Source organism: Triturus cristatus, chromosome 9, assembly GCF_964204655.1.
Source record: "Triturus cristatus chromosome 9, aTriCri1.1, whole genome shotgun sequence".
NCBI lineage: Eukaryota > Metazoa > Chordata > Amphibia > Caudata > Salamandridae > Triturus > Triturus cristatus.
This window is the reverse complement of record NC_140592.1, coordinates 583200920-583215703: the sequence shown is the minus strand read 5'-3', so window position 1 is coordinate 583215703 and position 14784 is coordinate 583200920. Positions and strand designations below refer to the sequence as shown.

The window sequence follows — 14784 nt, the reverse complement described above, 5'->3', positions numbered from 1 at the left end:
GACGTCAAGGACAACCAGGATCCAGAAGTGAGCTGTCCCAATGAGGATGTCGAGTGCTGAGGGGTCGATGTCTGGCTGTAGCACCAACAAGCCTTGGCAAATGCAACCCACGCAGTCAGAGTAAACAGGTTACGGTGTGGACCAGGAAGGTCCAGGGGACTCTCCAAGCAATGGAGAGTCAGGGCACGTCTGGAGCAACCAGGTAAGCCCAAGAACAAACACGGTGACCCTCGCCAGGACCCACAGGCCAACGGACCAGGGATCGCGAGGAGACCTCAAGCAAGTTTGCAAATTACCAGCCCACAGGACACGGCGTGAGTGGAGGGCGGAAATCTTCGGTGCAATTACTGCTCGGGTAAGGACTACACAGAGTCCAATGCACAAGCTCGGGAATCATCAACAAGCAAATGCAATTGTAAAAGTATGTGGTGCACAGGGGTTCTGGTTGCACGATCACCACGAGGGATACTGGTCTCAGAATCGCTGGACCTTCGAGAACCCACCTCCTGGTGTTGCTGAAATGTTCGGAGTCCTCAGGAGCTTGGGAGAAGCAAACTGGTCAGATGCTTTTAGGTGCTTGCTTTTGCAGGGGAGTAACTCCTTTACTGCAAGGGAGATTCTTCAGTCATCCAGCGTCAGGCAGGCAGTCGATGAACTTGGTTTATCTTCGCAGAATCTTGTCCAGGTAGAATCTAAAGTCCTGTAGTCAGGTAACCCACTTTATACCCATGGGAAGGGGTTGGAAAGATTCTATGGACCCTCCTAGGGGAGGGGCAGGACAGAGGGGTGGCTACACCTATGTCCATTGTCTAGTTTCGCGCCAGAGCAGGAGCCAATGGCTCCCAGAACTGGTTTGAGCTGGACTATGCACAGGGACACCAAATTTGCCCCCTGTGCAGACTTTCTGGCACTCTCAGAGTGCACCCACCCAGCCCCAATACACTAAACCCTGTCTGGGAGGTGGTAACACCTCCCTGTGACAGGATGCCTATTGTCATGCCTTCCTCTGCTCGAGCTTGGCTCAGCAGCAGGAGAGCAGAATTGTGTCTGTGGCTGGCAGCCTCCATTTTGTGCTGCCTAGGTCGAGAAAGCTGGTACCAGTAAGACCGGTGACCCACATAAGTCCCTTTGGAAGGGTGGAATCAGTTAGTGGTGTGGAGGTATGATTCCAAGGTGTTGACACCAAACACAACATGTTTCTAAGCAGCCGTTTTAAAGTTAGCATTCACCGCGAGGTTATAATGCACTTAAACGTATATGTCTGGCTGCATCACAGACAACCCCGGTGAATGGTCTCCGAAGGCTGCAGAGGGGCTCTGCTCATGCAGGGGCATCCTCTCACGTAAATCCCAGCACCCTGCCTTCAGGATTGTTAAGGCCTGCCATAGGGGTAAATGATAGGTATTTAAGTGTAGTGATTTAGATAGATATAGTGTACCTATTATATCTTAAGTAAGTGGTGCAAGCACCAGCTTTCACAGTCTGCTGTAGCAGGCTTGTCGTGTCAATTTGAATGGCCTCCCAGGGGTGGCATAATACATGCTTAAGCCCATGGGAGGCCTCTGGGATACCTATGCCCTAGGTACATGGTGTACCATATACTAGGGACTTATAAGGGTACCCCAGCATCCAATCTGGAGCGTACCTAAAGTACATGCATATCAATTCATGGGAGAAAGCAGATAGACTGGGGTCCTGAATAGCATCTGTAGGAGCATTTGAATAAATTTACCAGCTTTCTGTATTGATCTTTGCTCTTATACCGGTCTTGTAGATATGTACCACAAACACATAGATGTATAGATACAGAGTAATAAAACAGGGAATTGGATTTCCAGGATTACCAAAGTGCATGTCTATGGCCCACATTTACCCTTGAACCCTGCAAGACTCATCAGAGGTCGATGTGTGTATTGAACTATCAATAATTTTGAAATTCCATTTTCTTGCTCTAAGGCTTGAGGTTGTTACTCTATTCCACTTCCTTGACACCCTGACCATTTTTCCATGCATTTATTTTACAGAAAAAGTTTATGAGGAGATTGAGCGAGTGATTGGGAAGAATCGCAGTCCCTGTATGGAGGACCGGAGTAAAATGCCTTATACAGATGCTGTCATTCATGAGGTCCAGCGATTCATTGACATCTTCCCACTTGGGGTCCCTCATGCTGTGACTGTGGACACAAAGTTCCAGGGATACACAATCCCTAAGGTACTGTTCTGGCTTGTAGAACTCTTACGTCAATATAGTAAGATTTACAATTAAGTGCAGCACTGTCCTAGGTCACATTTTTATACTGTCATCTATATGAAAATTGCCCTTAACTTACATATGGGGCCTTATGTCACAAAGCCACCGGGGTTGGGAAAGCAGACACAATTAGTGATTATGTCAGCTTTTTTGTCACCAGGGCACTTTGTTATTAGAGACCTTGCATGCCCACTTTTTTAATATGGCTCATACCAGTACACATTTGTACTAGTGCAAAGGGCAGATCCTCATTTAAATGGGGATGTTGCTTTCAGGTGGTAAACAATCAGTGCACGTTGCTAGCTTCATCTTAGGAATGTAGCTCCAAGTGGGTGATCCCCTTCTCCCTTGAAACAGAGGCAAGCTTCATTGCCTCAATGAAAACCGGACTGGTGTTTTCTAACAATCGGTCTACCTTACACTATTGAGCTGGTCAGGGTAGAAACGGGAGTCTGTGTAAGTACTGGGAACACCACATTTTTAGACTTTGCCTGAACAGCGCTTACGCTGTGCTTGTGAAATCTCTTGTATTTGCGGTATCTTAAAGAGGGTCTCTTATCAGTTCCCTTACCTGAATTACTGTGTTAATTCGCTTTTGTGTGGATTTTTGTTTTTGTTAACTTCCCCTGGCTGCACGCATTTACGATATTTCTACTAAAGCTGTTCACACTGTTTAAGCCCAATTCACTGTCAAGATAAGATCTCTTCACACAGAAAAGGCAGACAGCTTCTAACAGTGTGCTGGAATGCTTGCTTTTTTAAACTTAGTTATGTAAAGCAGATGCTTTATCCTTAGAACGTTTGTGGCATTTCCTAGTCATGCCTCAGTACCTTTCCTTGCACTTTGGAGGCATTATCGGATAGATTTTTTCAACTTTATCTATTCAGTCATTATGATTAAATTCTAAATGTTGTAATAAACATTGCACTTTAAAAATAAAGTTAATATACAAAAACGATGCTATGTTTTACTACTAAACAGGCAGCCACAAGTGCAGTTACCTTGTAGACAACAGAGTTATAATTGAATGGTGCAGCAGGTGCAGTAGTACCGAGCCAAAAAGTTGTCAGAACTCCTTTAAACACATAATATTGCTATAGTTGACTGCAAACAGGCAGTCACAATTGCAGTTACCTTGCAGTTAAAAGGGACTTGATTTGAATAGTGCAGCAGGCAGGTGCAATGGCACCAGGGCAAAAAGCTCTAACGACCCCATTAAACGCAGCTCATTGTCAAAATGTCAAACTAACCATTCGGTGACAACTGCAGTTACCATGCAGACAACAGGGTCATGATTTCAATGGTGCAGAAGGTGCAGTGACACCAGGAACAAAAGCTCAAGACAGTCCACCAAACACCTAATATTGCTATAGTGTATTACTAAACAGGCAGTCACACGTGCAGTTACCTTGCAGACAGCAGGGTCATGATTTGAATGGTGCACCAGGTGCAGTGGCACCGAGCCAAAAGTTGTCATAACTCCACTAAACACCAAATATTGCTATATTTTACTACTAAACAGCCAGTCACAAGTGCAGTTATTTTGCAGGCAATAGTGTCATGGTTTAAAGGGTGCAGCAGGTGCAGCAGGTGCAGTGGCACCGGGCCCCAAAACTCCAGGCACCCCACTAAACACCGATCATTGCAACTAAACAGGCAGCCACAAGTCCAGTTATCTTTCAAGCACTAGGGTCACAATTTGAATGATGCAGCAGGTGAAGTGGCACCTGGCCAAAAAGTTGTCAGAACTCTGCTAAACACCTAATATTGCCATATTTTACTACTAAACAGGCAGTCACAAATGCAATTACCTTGCAGTGGAAAGGGGCTTGATTTAAATGGTGCACCAGGCCAAAAGATGTCAGAACTCTCTAAACACCCAATATTGCTATATTTTACAACTAAACAGGCAGTCATAAGTGCAGTTATCTAGAAAGCTCTAGGGTCATGATTTTAAAAGTGCAGCAGGTGCAGTGGCACCGGGAGCAAAAGCTCCAGGCACCCCAATAAACACCTAATATTGCTATATTGTATTCCTAAACAGGCAACCACAAGTGCAGTTCCCTTGCAGACAATAGGGTCATGATTTGAATTGTGCAGCAGATGCAGTAGCACTGGGCCCAAAAGTAGTCAAAACTCCTCTAAACACATACTATTGCTATGTTTGACTACTAAACAGGCAGTCACAATTGCAGTTACTTTATAGTTAGAAGCTTCACCAGTATCCGGCCCACCAACCCTTCTACCAAAGAACCCAACTTCCTCAGATGCATCCTGCTCAACACCCGCTCTGCCTGCAAACACTCCGCCGAACTCTGGGACCTACTCGACACCAACGCCCCAGACGTCGCTTTCCTGACAGAGACCTGGCTGAACCCCTCATCGGCACCCGACATCGCCATAGCCATCCTGGAAGGTTATAAGATCACCCGCAAGGACCGCACCAACGGAGTAGGAGGAGGAATCGCCCTCGTCCACAGAAACAGTCTCAAAGTCTCGACAGACACCGACGACACCCTCAGCACCGCCGAACACCTGCACTTCCAGATCCACACCGATCCGAACACAACCCTCAGAGGCACCCTCATCTACAGACCCCTCAGACCCCGAGCGCAGTTCAGCGACTCCATCGCTGACTTCATCAGCACACACGCCCTCGCCTCCACAGACTACATCCTCCTCGGGGACCTGAACTTCCACCTCGAGAACAACAACGACTCCAACTCTTCCACCCTGATTGACAACCTTGCCAACCTCGGACTCAGACAACTCGTTGCATCGCCCACCCACTCCGCCGGCCACATGCTTGGCCCCATCTTCTCAGCAAGCTCCCACGTCTTCTTCAACCGCACCACCGAACTCCACTGGACCGACCACCACTGCATCCACTTCACCTTCTGGAAACCCACCACACCCCACCGGACCCAGCGGATGCCTCGCCGCCACTGGAGCAAGATCACCGAGGACCAGCTAACCACCGCCCTCGCCCAAAGCCCACCTGCAGACCCGACCGACCCCGACGCTGCAGCCCGCAGCCTCAGACAATGGATCGACGACAGCACAAGCACCCTCGCCCCGCTCAAGAAGCCCCCCAACACCCACTCCAGCAAGAGAGCCAACTGGTTCACCGAAGACCTCCTGGCCACCAAGCGAACCTGCTGAAAACTCGAAAAAAATGGATCCGTGAACGAACACCAGAAAGCTGCACAGCCCACAAGAACGCCACACGCAGACACCACCACCTCATCAGATCCGCCAGAAGGACCTCCTTCAAAAACCGCCTAGACCACAACGCACACAACAGCAAAGAGCCCTTCAACATCGTGAAGGAACTCTCCAACCCCAGCTCCAACACCAACGACATCCCACCGTCACAAGACCTATGCGACGCGCTGGCCACCTTCTTCCATCGCAAGATCGCAGACATCCACGACAGCTTCGACGCCGTCACCATCCCGGCAACCGCTGAGACCCCCACCCCCACGACCACCACCCGCACCCACCACCTGCTCGCCTGGACCAGCATCAACGACTACGACACCATCAAGCTCATGAACACCATCCACTCCAAAGCCAGGAGCACCATCGTGCCCCATCTCCGGAAAATCATCAACATCTCCTTCGAGACTGCGACCTTCCCGGAGAGCTGGAAGCACGCAGAGATCAACGCCCTACTCAAGAAACCCAAAGCAGACCCCAAGGACCTCAAGAACATCCGACCCATCTCCCTGCTCCCGTTCCCGGCGAAGGTCATCAAAAAGGCCGTCAACAAACAACTGACCAGCTTCCTCGAGGAGAACAGCATCCTGGACCCGTCCCAGTCCGGTTTCCGCAGCAACCACAGCACCGAAACTGCCCTCATCGCCGCCACCGACGACTCAGACAAGACAGAAGTCCTCATTCTCGGACCCACCCCCTCGGCCTGGGACGACTCCTGGTGGCCTACCACACTAGGAGCTCCCCCTACACCCACCGACCACGCACGCAACCTAGGGGTCATCCTCAACTCCACCCTCACCATGACGAAGCAGGTCAACACCGTCTCCTCCTCCTGTTTCAATACCCGCCGCATGCGCCGCAGGATATTCAAGTGGATCCCCACCGAAACCAGAAGGACGGTCACCCAGGCCCTCGTCAGCAGTTGACTTTATTACGGCAACGCACTCTACGAGGGAGCACCGGCCAAGCTCCTGAAATGGCTCCTACATATCCAGAACGCATCCGCACGCCTGATCCTCGACATCCCTCGCCGCAGCCACATCACACCCCACCTGAGAGACCTGCACTGGTTCCCCATCAACAAGAGGATAACCTTCAAACTCCTCACCCACGCACACAAGGCACTCCACAACACCGGACCAGCGTACCTCAACAGCCGACTCAGCCTCTAAACCCCCACCCGCAAGCTCCGCTCTGCAGGCAGCGCCCTCGCCACCGTCCCCCACATCCGAAGAGTGACCGCTGGTGGCAGATCATTCTCCCACCTCACCGCCAAGACTTGGAACACCCTTCCCATCCACCTGCGGCAGACCGAAGACCTCCTAACCTTCAGGAGACTCCTCAAGACTTGGCTCTTCGAACAGTAGCAGCCTCCCCCCCACCTTAGCGCCTTGAGACCCTCATGGGTATGTAGTGCACTTTATAAATTCTATGATTGATTGATTGCAGTGCTTAATTTGTGCCGGTGCTTTCCGGTGCTTAGCACCGGCACTTAATAATCAGGGCCGGTGTTGTGTAATATCTGGTATCCCCTTGGGATCTGGTATCCCCTGTTCTTCGGCCGTCTTCGGAGAATTAACTCAGCCCGAACAGGATCAGACAGAAGCAGTCGATCTCTGCTCGGGCTGAGTTCAGGGATACACGATTTCATGGGATACCAGACGTTTCTTTAATACTGAAGCCACTGCTGCAAGTGCAGGGATACACGATTTCTTGGGACACCAGCCAGGCTCACGCTATAAATTATCTCACGTTTCTTTAATGCTGGAGCCACTGCTGCACAAAAGACAGGAAGCAAGTCGCAGTCGCAAGTAGTTTAAAGACCAAAGGTTAAATAAATGAAAATTATATGCTTACACAGAGTCGGAGTGAAAGAATGGAATTTATTTTCCAAGCAAATCGCAACTAGTACAAAGAAAGGTGAAATTAATGAAAATTAAATAAATGCACGCACGGGTCGGAGTGAAGGAATGGAGTTTTTAATTTTTAAACAAATAGCAAGTAGTACAAAGAAGGAAACGTAAAATAAATAAAAATTAAACATATTCGTGGAGTTAGAGTGGAAGAATGGAATTTTATTGTTTAAGCAATCGCAAGTAGTACATAGAAGGAAACGTAAAATAAATAAATATTAAACATATGCATGGAGTCTGAGTGAAAGAATGGAATTTTTATTTTTGAAGAGTTGGAATCACATTGTAAATTAAAACATGAGGAGAAAGAATGACAGAAGAGGGAACACAGCTGCCAAGGTTTTCAATACTGTGTGTGACATTCTCATAATTTCAGTGTAATTATGAGTGACATTTCAACAACTGTGAGTGACTTTCGCGCAAGCAAAGTTAAGTGATAAAGATGAGGCAAGCATTTAAATATCAGAAATGACACCCATTTCACCAAAGAGAAACTCTAAGAATTCTTAAAATTACTGCAAAGCATCAGATATGGAAGGACACTAACCTAGTACTCGCGAGCCGCCCCAGACAGCATCAAGGGCATTGGCAAGGCTCAGGAGAGTGAGGCGCACACCTTACAGCCAGCCAGGATGCTGTTTGTTTCAAAGATAGTACGGTTTAATCAATCCGCATAAAAATGATAACTAAGGAGTGCAGCTGAGCGGTGTCAGCCCGGTTGGCACGGCACTATCTGCCCCACCCCACAGCACCAGATCACACCTGCAGGCTGCAGCTGTACCAGAGCTTCCGAAAACACCAGGCTCGTAAGTGACACAGCTGCTGGCCATGCTGAAAGTTGGACCGGCACCATTACCGCTTCACCTCATTACCATAACCAGGTATCAAGTTGTCGATGCTATCAATCAATCAATCAATCATTCAGGGGTTTACAAAGCGCCAGGGGGGAGGTGAGGCAGCTCCGGATCAGTCGAAGAGCCAACTCTTGAGGTCTTTCCTGAACCTGTGCAGGGTCGGGGAGCGTCTGATGTTCATGGGTAGCTCGTTCCAGGTCTTGCCTGCGATGTGCGAGAAGGATCTCCCGCCTGTTCTGTTTCTGCGGATGTGGGGGACCTCAGCCAGGGCAAGGTCAGCGGAGCGCAGATTCCTCTTGGGTACGTGGAAGGAAACTCTTGTTATTTGGGTCTGATGTTGTAGAGGGATCTGTAGGCTTGGGTGAGGAGTTTGAAAGTGACCCTTTTCTCGATGGGGAGCCAGTGGAGGTCTCGTAGGTGTTGGGTCATGTGTTCGTGGCGAGGTGTACCGAGGATGAGTCTGGCTGCAGCGTTCTGGATGGTTTGGAGTCTGTGTTAGAGAGTTCTGTTCATTCCGGCGTATAGGGCGTTGCCGTAGTCCAGTCTGCTGGTTATGAGTGCGTGGGTGACGGTCTTTCTGCAGTAGGGGGGGGATCCACTTGACGGTCTTGTGGAGGATGAGCAGGCAGTTGAAACTGGTGGAGGCGACGGCGTTGATCTGGCGGTTCATGAAGAGGGAGGAGTCGAGGATGATGCCGAGGTTTCGTGCGTGGTCTGTCGGAGTGGGTGGGTTTCCGAGGGTGGGGGGCCACCAGGTGTCGTCCCAGGCGGAGGTGTGGAGTCCGAGGATGAGGACCTCGGTCTTCTCGGAGTTGAGCTTCAAACAGCTGTCCTTCATCTAGCTGCCAGATTCTTCATTCCTTCCTGGAAATAGAGTCTGGTGTCTTCTGGGTTCTTCGTGAGTGAGCTCGGTGTCGTCGGCGTAGGATACAATGCTGAGTCCATGCTGTCTAACGATGGAGGCGAGGGGGGCCATGTAGATGTTGAAGAGCGTGGGGCTGAGCGATGATTCCTGGGGTACTCCGCAGTTGATGTTGGTGGGTGCAGAGAGCAAGGGAGGGAGTCTGACCCTCTGGGTTCTGAGTGAGAGAAAGGATTGGATCCAGTTGAGGGCGGCTCCTTGTAGGCCAGCGTTGTGAAGTCTGGCTGCAAGAGTGCGATGTGAAATGGTGTCAAAGGCTGCGGAGAGGTCTAGAAGGATGAGGGCTGCAGTGTGTCCCTGGTCTAGTAGCCCGTGGATGTCGTCCGAGGTGGCGAGTTTGGGCGGTCTCGGTGCTCTGGTTGCTGCGAAATCCAGACTGGGAGGCGTCTAGGATGGAGTTCTCTTCGATGAAGGTGGTCAGCTGGGCATTCACGAGTCTCTCAGTGACTTTGGCCACGAAGGGGAGGAGAGAGATAGGTTGGTAGTTTTTCAGGTCAGTTGGGTCGGCAGTGGGTTTCTTGAGGAGGAGTTTAACCTCTGCCCGCTTCCAGTCGTCTGGGAAGATGCCGGACCTAAACGAGGCGTTGATGGCGAGTCCTAGTTCTGGAGCGATGGTGGTGGCGGCCCTGTGGAATATGTGTGGTGGGCAGGGGTCCATTGAGGCTCCTGAGTGGGTTTTCTTCATAGTGGCAGCGATGTGTTCGGTGGTGGTGGGTTCCCAGGCCATGAGGGTTGGCTTGGCGGTGGCGTTGGGGGGGGGGGGGGTGGGTGTTTTCCATCATCGGTTCGCTGAAGTTGTCGTAGAGGGCCTTGATCTTCAGGTGGAAGTATGAGCTTCCGGGGCCGGACTCACTCCGCTAGGCAAGCGCCAACAGACTCAGGCTCTAGGGAGGCTGCATCCATCCTGGTGATTGCTCCCTAGGGCTCAGCTTCCAGTTTAGCTTGTTTATGTGTAGACCGCACTCACCTGCGGCAGTCCCGTGGGCAGGGGTGTGCCCGGGCAGTCCTGTGTGAAAGGGAAGTATGGAAGCGGGGATGCTGGGATGCTGGGTGGAGAGTGGGTGAGTGTATGGGTTTCTCTGGTGTTTTTGGAGGGTGTGTGGGAAAGATTACAGGTGTCTAACGCAGGGTCCCTTACTTCTTGTGGCGGTACAGATAACTGCTGTTTATCTGCTGTGAAGCGCCGGCGGTGCAGCATGCCCTTTTGCGGGGTTAGGTGCTAAGTGCAGACACCTTCATCCCTGTGGCGCCCATTACCTACTGAGTGCCTGAGTATAATCCCTAACTTTTTTTTCTGGCCTGCTCTGTGGGAATTCAAGACCAAACCAACTGGGGAAGCTAGTACTGGCTCTTGTGGAGCGAGATCAAGTTTCAAGGTGGGAGCGCAGGTTCCCTTACCTGCTGCCGGTGTAGGCACATTCTCTCCCTCCTGGGTGCTGCTGTCTTTGGAGTTGGCTGCAGCCGTGCTCCTCCAGGAGTCAAGTTGACAACTATTTGCAGGCTGTGCCACAACATGCAATCTGAGATGAGCTCAGTGCTGCCTGTCAGACACCACCAATCCTGCGGCTGTCTGTACTAGGACAGGACTGGCCGCGTGTCAAAAGACTGTCACATTATTCCATGCCTGTCGCGTTTTCCGCTCGCACCGTGCCGGCTCGCCAATATATAAAGAGAGAGAGTCTCTTGATAGAAGCTGTGGGCCATAATTTTAACACTGACTGTGAGGTGACGAGTCACACAGTTGACCTGAATGGATTGCTGGTGTCAAGGGGAAGTGAATAAACCTGCTTACATTGTAGCCTCTGCTCTCAGCCTGCTTAAGACACCCCAGTCACGAGCTGAGCCAGCCACCCCAAGCCTGCGCAAGCAGCGCAGACCGTGCGCTGCAACCTGGATTATAGTTTCTAACAGTGCACTAATAGCACTCTGGATTGATACTGAGGCGCTACAAATGCATGACTATCCATTTCAGTGCGGTGATGCGGACCACCACACTGAAATGCGTTAGTCTAACGCCTGATGCGTGGTACTTGGCAAAGCTGAGGGAAACAATGGCAGAGATTAAAAAACCTAAAAGGTTAAAACCCATCAATATGGGAGGAATATTAAAGTGTGAGGGGTAGAAAAAAAGGCAATGGGAAAAAGCAGGATAGGAAAATGGAGAAATAAAATATATCAGATTAAATTTTATTTTATTTATTTATTTTATTTTTAGTGTTTTCTATAGCGCAAACATGACGCAATCCTGGGTGTCAGAATGCTCTACAGTTCCGCCACAAACAGTTTCGATCACAGTTTACAAATTTACAACTAATAAACATCTTCAGTGTTACTAGGCAACCACTAGGATTATAGTAGTAAATGTCACAACATACTTGCATTTAAAAAGTAATAAAAAATGTAATATCCTTTCTAAAGAAAACCTGGTTTCAGAACTGGATGCACAGTTACAGGTACAGATCAATAACCATGTGTCTTGATAGAGGTATCTTCATTAGCTATCGTCCTTGAATCTTGCATATGGACTTGGGTATCCATGCCGCTCTGACTGAGGTCCATAGGTGAGACTCGATGAAAACACAATGACTTGTGCTATTCCTGAGCCATTACTCTGATATTCGTAGTACAGTCATCCTGTTATCTATTCTCCACCTATTAACACATCTGAAAATAGTAGATTCGAGGATGATTAAAGGTCTCAAAGGAGTTGCAAGAGGGCCGTAATTAGTTACAGGAGAAATGTATTCATGAGAAAGAACTTAGCTTCTTTTTTGAATTGTGAGACAGAGGTGATTCCTCTAATATTTAGTGGAAGCGCATTCCAAATTCTTGGTCCCGCTCCCGAGAATGCTCTATCGTACGTTCTCTTATTACGGAAAATTGCTGATTTCCGAAGGAAACCTGCAGCCCCCCACGATAATCTAAGGCCTCCAGAAATCATAATTTTCTGGGCAAGATAAAGTGGTGTTCTGTAGTGTAAAGCTTTGTGTGTAATACACGCCATCTTTAGCTGAATTCTTGCCTCGTACGGTAGCCATGTGAGCGCTTTCAGATGTGGAGTGATGTGGTCACATTTTCTTGTACCCGTTACGAGTGTCGCTGCAGCATTGAGGCAGGCTTTTAGTGGGGCTGTTGAAATCTTAGGAATCCCAGCTAGAGTTGTGCAACCATACTCAATCCTTGAGATAACCAAAGCTTGGACAGCCGTTTTCGGGTCAGCAGCGTTAATGAAAGGTTTCATTTTTCTGAGATAGCTCAAATGGAATCGGGCGTTTTTTCCCATAGTGTTGATGTGAGCTCTCATGTTTAAATCCTTATCCAGCGTGATTCCAAGAGACTTGGTAGAATCAACTAGAATCGGAGTACCATTTAGCGCTGTGATCAATTTGGTCCATTCCTTGATCATCGTGGAGGACTTACGGGGGGAGATCAGAAGGAATTCTGTTTTCTGTGAGTTGAGTTTAAGATGATTGATAGAAAGCCAATGTCCGGTCTTTTGTAGTACGAGGTTCATTATTTTGATCTCTTCAAGCAATGTGATCTTCATATACAGCTGAGTGTCGTCTGCGTACATGTGGAAGGAGATGTTAGCCTGCTGTAGTATTTCCGTGGTTTGCTCAATGTACAGATTGAATAGGGATGGGGATAGCGTTGAGCCTTGAGGGACTCCAATCTGACTCGGGGATGGAAGGGATAGATTATGGTTCACCAAGAATCTTTTCGATTTTTTCTCTAAGTAGGAATGAAACCATTTTAGGACTGTCCCAGAGAAACCCATCCTATTCTCCAATCGGTCTAATAATTTGCCATGATTTACGGTGTCAAATGATGAAGATAGGTCAAGGAGGACTAGTAGACAGGTTTTGTTACGGTCTAGAGCAAGCACACCATCATCAGCTATGTGCATAATTGCTGTTTCCGTGCTGTGGTCTGGTCTAAACCCTGATTGGCAGTCGTATAGTAGCTTAAATTTAGAGATGTGAAGGTTCAGTTGTTGTTGAGCAAATTTTTCCAACACCTTAGCCAGTAAGGGGATGTTTGTTACAGGCCTAAAGTTGTTTGGGTCCAATGGATTCTCGGTAGGTTTTTTCAGTAGAGGGATGACCTGGCCTGTCTTTAGAAAGTCAGGAAAGGAACCTTGGGAGAGCGAGGCATTCATTATTTTAGTCCAGCTAGGGATGACCATGTGGTTGACCGTAGGCCAACATTTTGCGGAAAGAGGATCATTGTAATGGTTGTTCGGTTTTAAGGCCAATAAGGTTCTAGCAATGTCCTCCTGATCATAAAGTTTGAAGGTTGACCAATGGGCCTTATTTTTTGGTACTGTGTTTGTGCAGGCTGGGTTGGCTGCTTCACTTGAGTGCTCTTTTGAGTCACGAGATTATCAGCGGTAACCTTGAGTTCATTCTTCATGGAATTAGCTTTGGTAGAAAAAATGCTGAAAAGTATTCACAGCTCAGAGCCGATTGAGCTGTTAGTTGAGAGGATTTGGCCAATTTGTTCGACTGATCCTTCAGTAGATTGAAGAGTTTTCACAGTCTGTTCTTAGCATTATCAAGTTTAATTCCCCAAAAAGTCTTTTTGTGACTGAAGTATGCTTCTTATTGTAGGCTTTCCTAGTCTTTCTTAGCTGATTTAGATGAGGGGATGATGGGAGCTGTCTCCATTTCCTTTTTGTGATTCTGAGTATCCGTCTTTCTTCATTCAGAGAACCGTTGAACCAAGGGTTTTTATCTTCGACTTGAATTCTTTTGAGTTTTAAAGGGGCTATGTTATTGAATATTTTAGACATCGTGCTGTTGTAATGATCCGTAAGCTCGCTGAAGTCCACCACTCCAGGAGGAGGTTGAAGTTCGTTCTCGCAACTTGCTGTTAGCAACTCCATGTTTAGGCCTTTAGTATCTCCGACCCATTGCTTAGGCTTGACTGCTTGTGTGGCTCTTTTCTTCTTAAAGGATGTTATTTGAAAGGTGATGATGTGTTGATGCGACCAGTCGCAGGGTACAATATCGATTGAATCCACCTAATTTTCTTTGGAGATGATCCAGTCTAATGTAGCGCCTTTTAAGTGAGTTGGAAGACCACATGCCTGCACTAGAGAATGGTCTGCTAGGAAGTTTTTTTAAATATTGACCTGATTATCTATGAGGTCATTCCAATGTAGATTGAAGTCCCCTACAAAGATATTGTTGGAGTGTGGATCAGAATTTGCTCTGATAATTTCCATAAGTTGGTCTATGAACATTGTGTTTTTACCTGGGGGTGGTAGAAAGCGTGTAGTGTAAAGTGTTGGTTATCTGAGAGACGTAGAGAGAGCCCCAGGTATTCACAGGACTCAAGCGGGTCGGAGTGGGCTTTAGAGATTGAGATGATTGATCTGTGTATACAGGCCACTCCTCCACCTGTTTTGTTTAGCCTGTCTTGTCTCACAATATTGTAGTTTGGTGGAACCAATAGGTCTAGCCATGGGGACGATGCATTAATGAGCCACGTTTCTGTTAGGATAGCTGTTTCAATACCCCGGGTCAGGATTAGGCCGGCAATGTCCGCTGCATGTTTCATAGCTAATCAGCAATTCATTAGTAAGCACATAAGCGGTTTCAGAGGGGTATTTAGAATCTAAT

General features: G+C 48.3%; 1 protein-coding gene across 4 annotated transcripts in view; it reads left to right on the top strand.

The window, feature by feature from the left end:
• Positions 1–14784, top strand: part of LOC146798351 (cytochrome P450 2C8-like) — a 489861-nt gene that overhangs the window by 347386 nt on the left and 127691 nt on the right. For all 4 annotated transcript variants that reach the window (XM_085625620.1, XM_085625621.1, XM_085625622.1 and 1 more), the window contains one exon: positions 2025–2212. In XM_085625620.1, coding sequence (XP_085481746.1) covers positions 2025–2212 — 188 coding nt within the window. The remainder of the gene's footprint in view (positions 1–2024; positions 2213–14784) is intronic.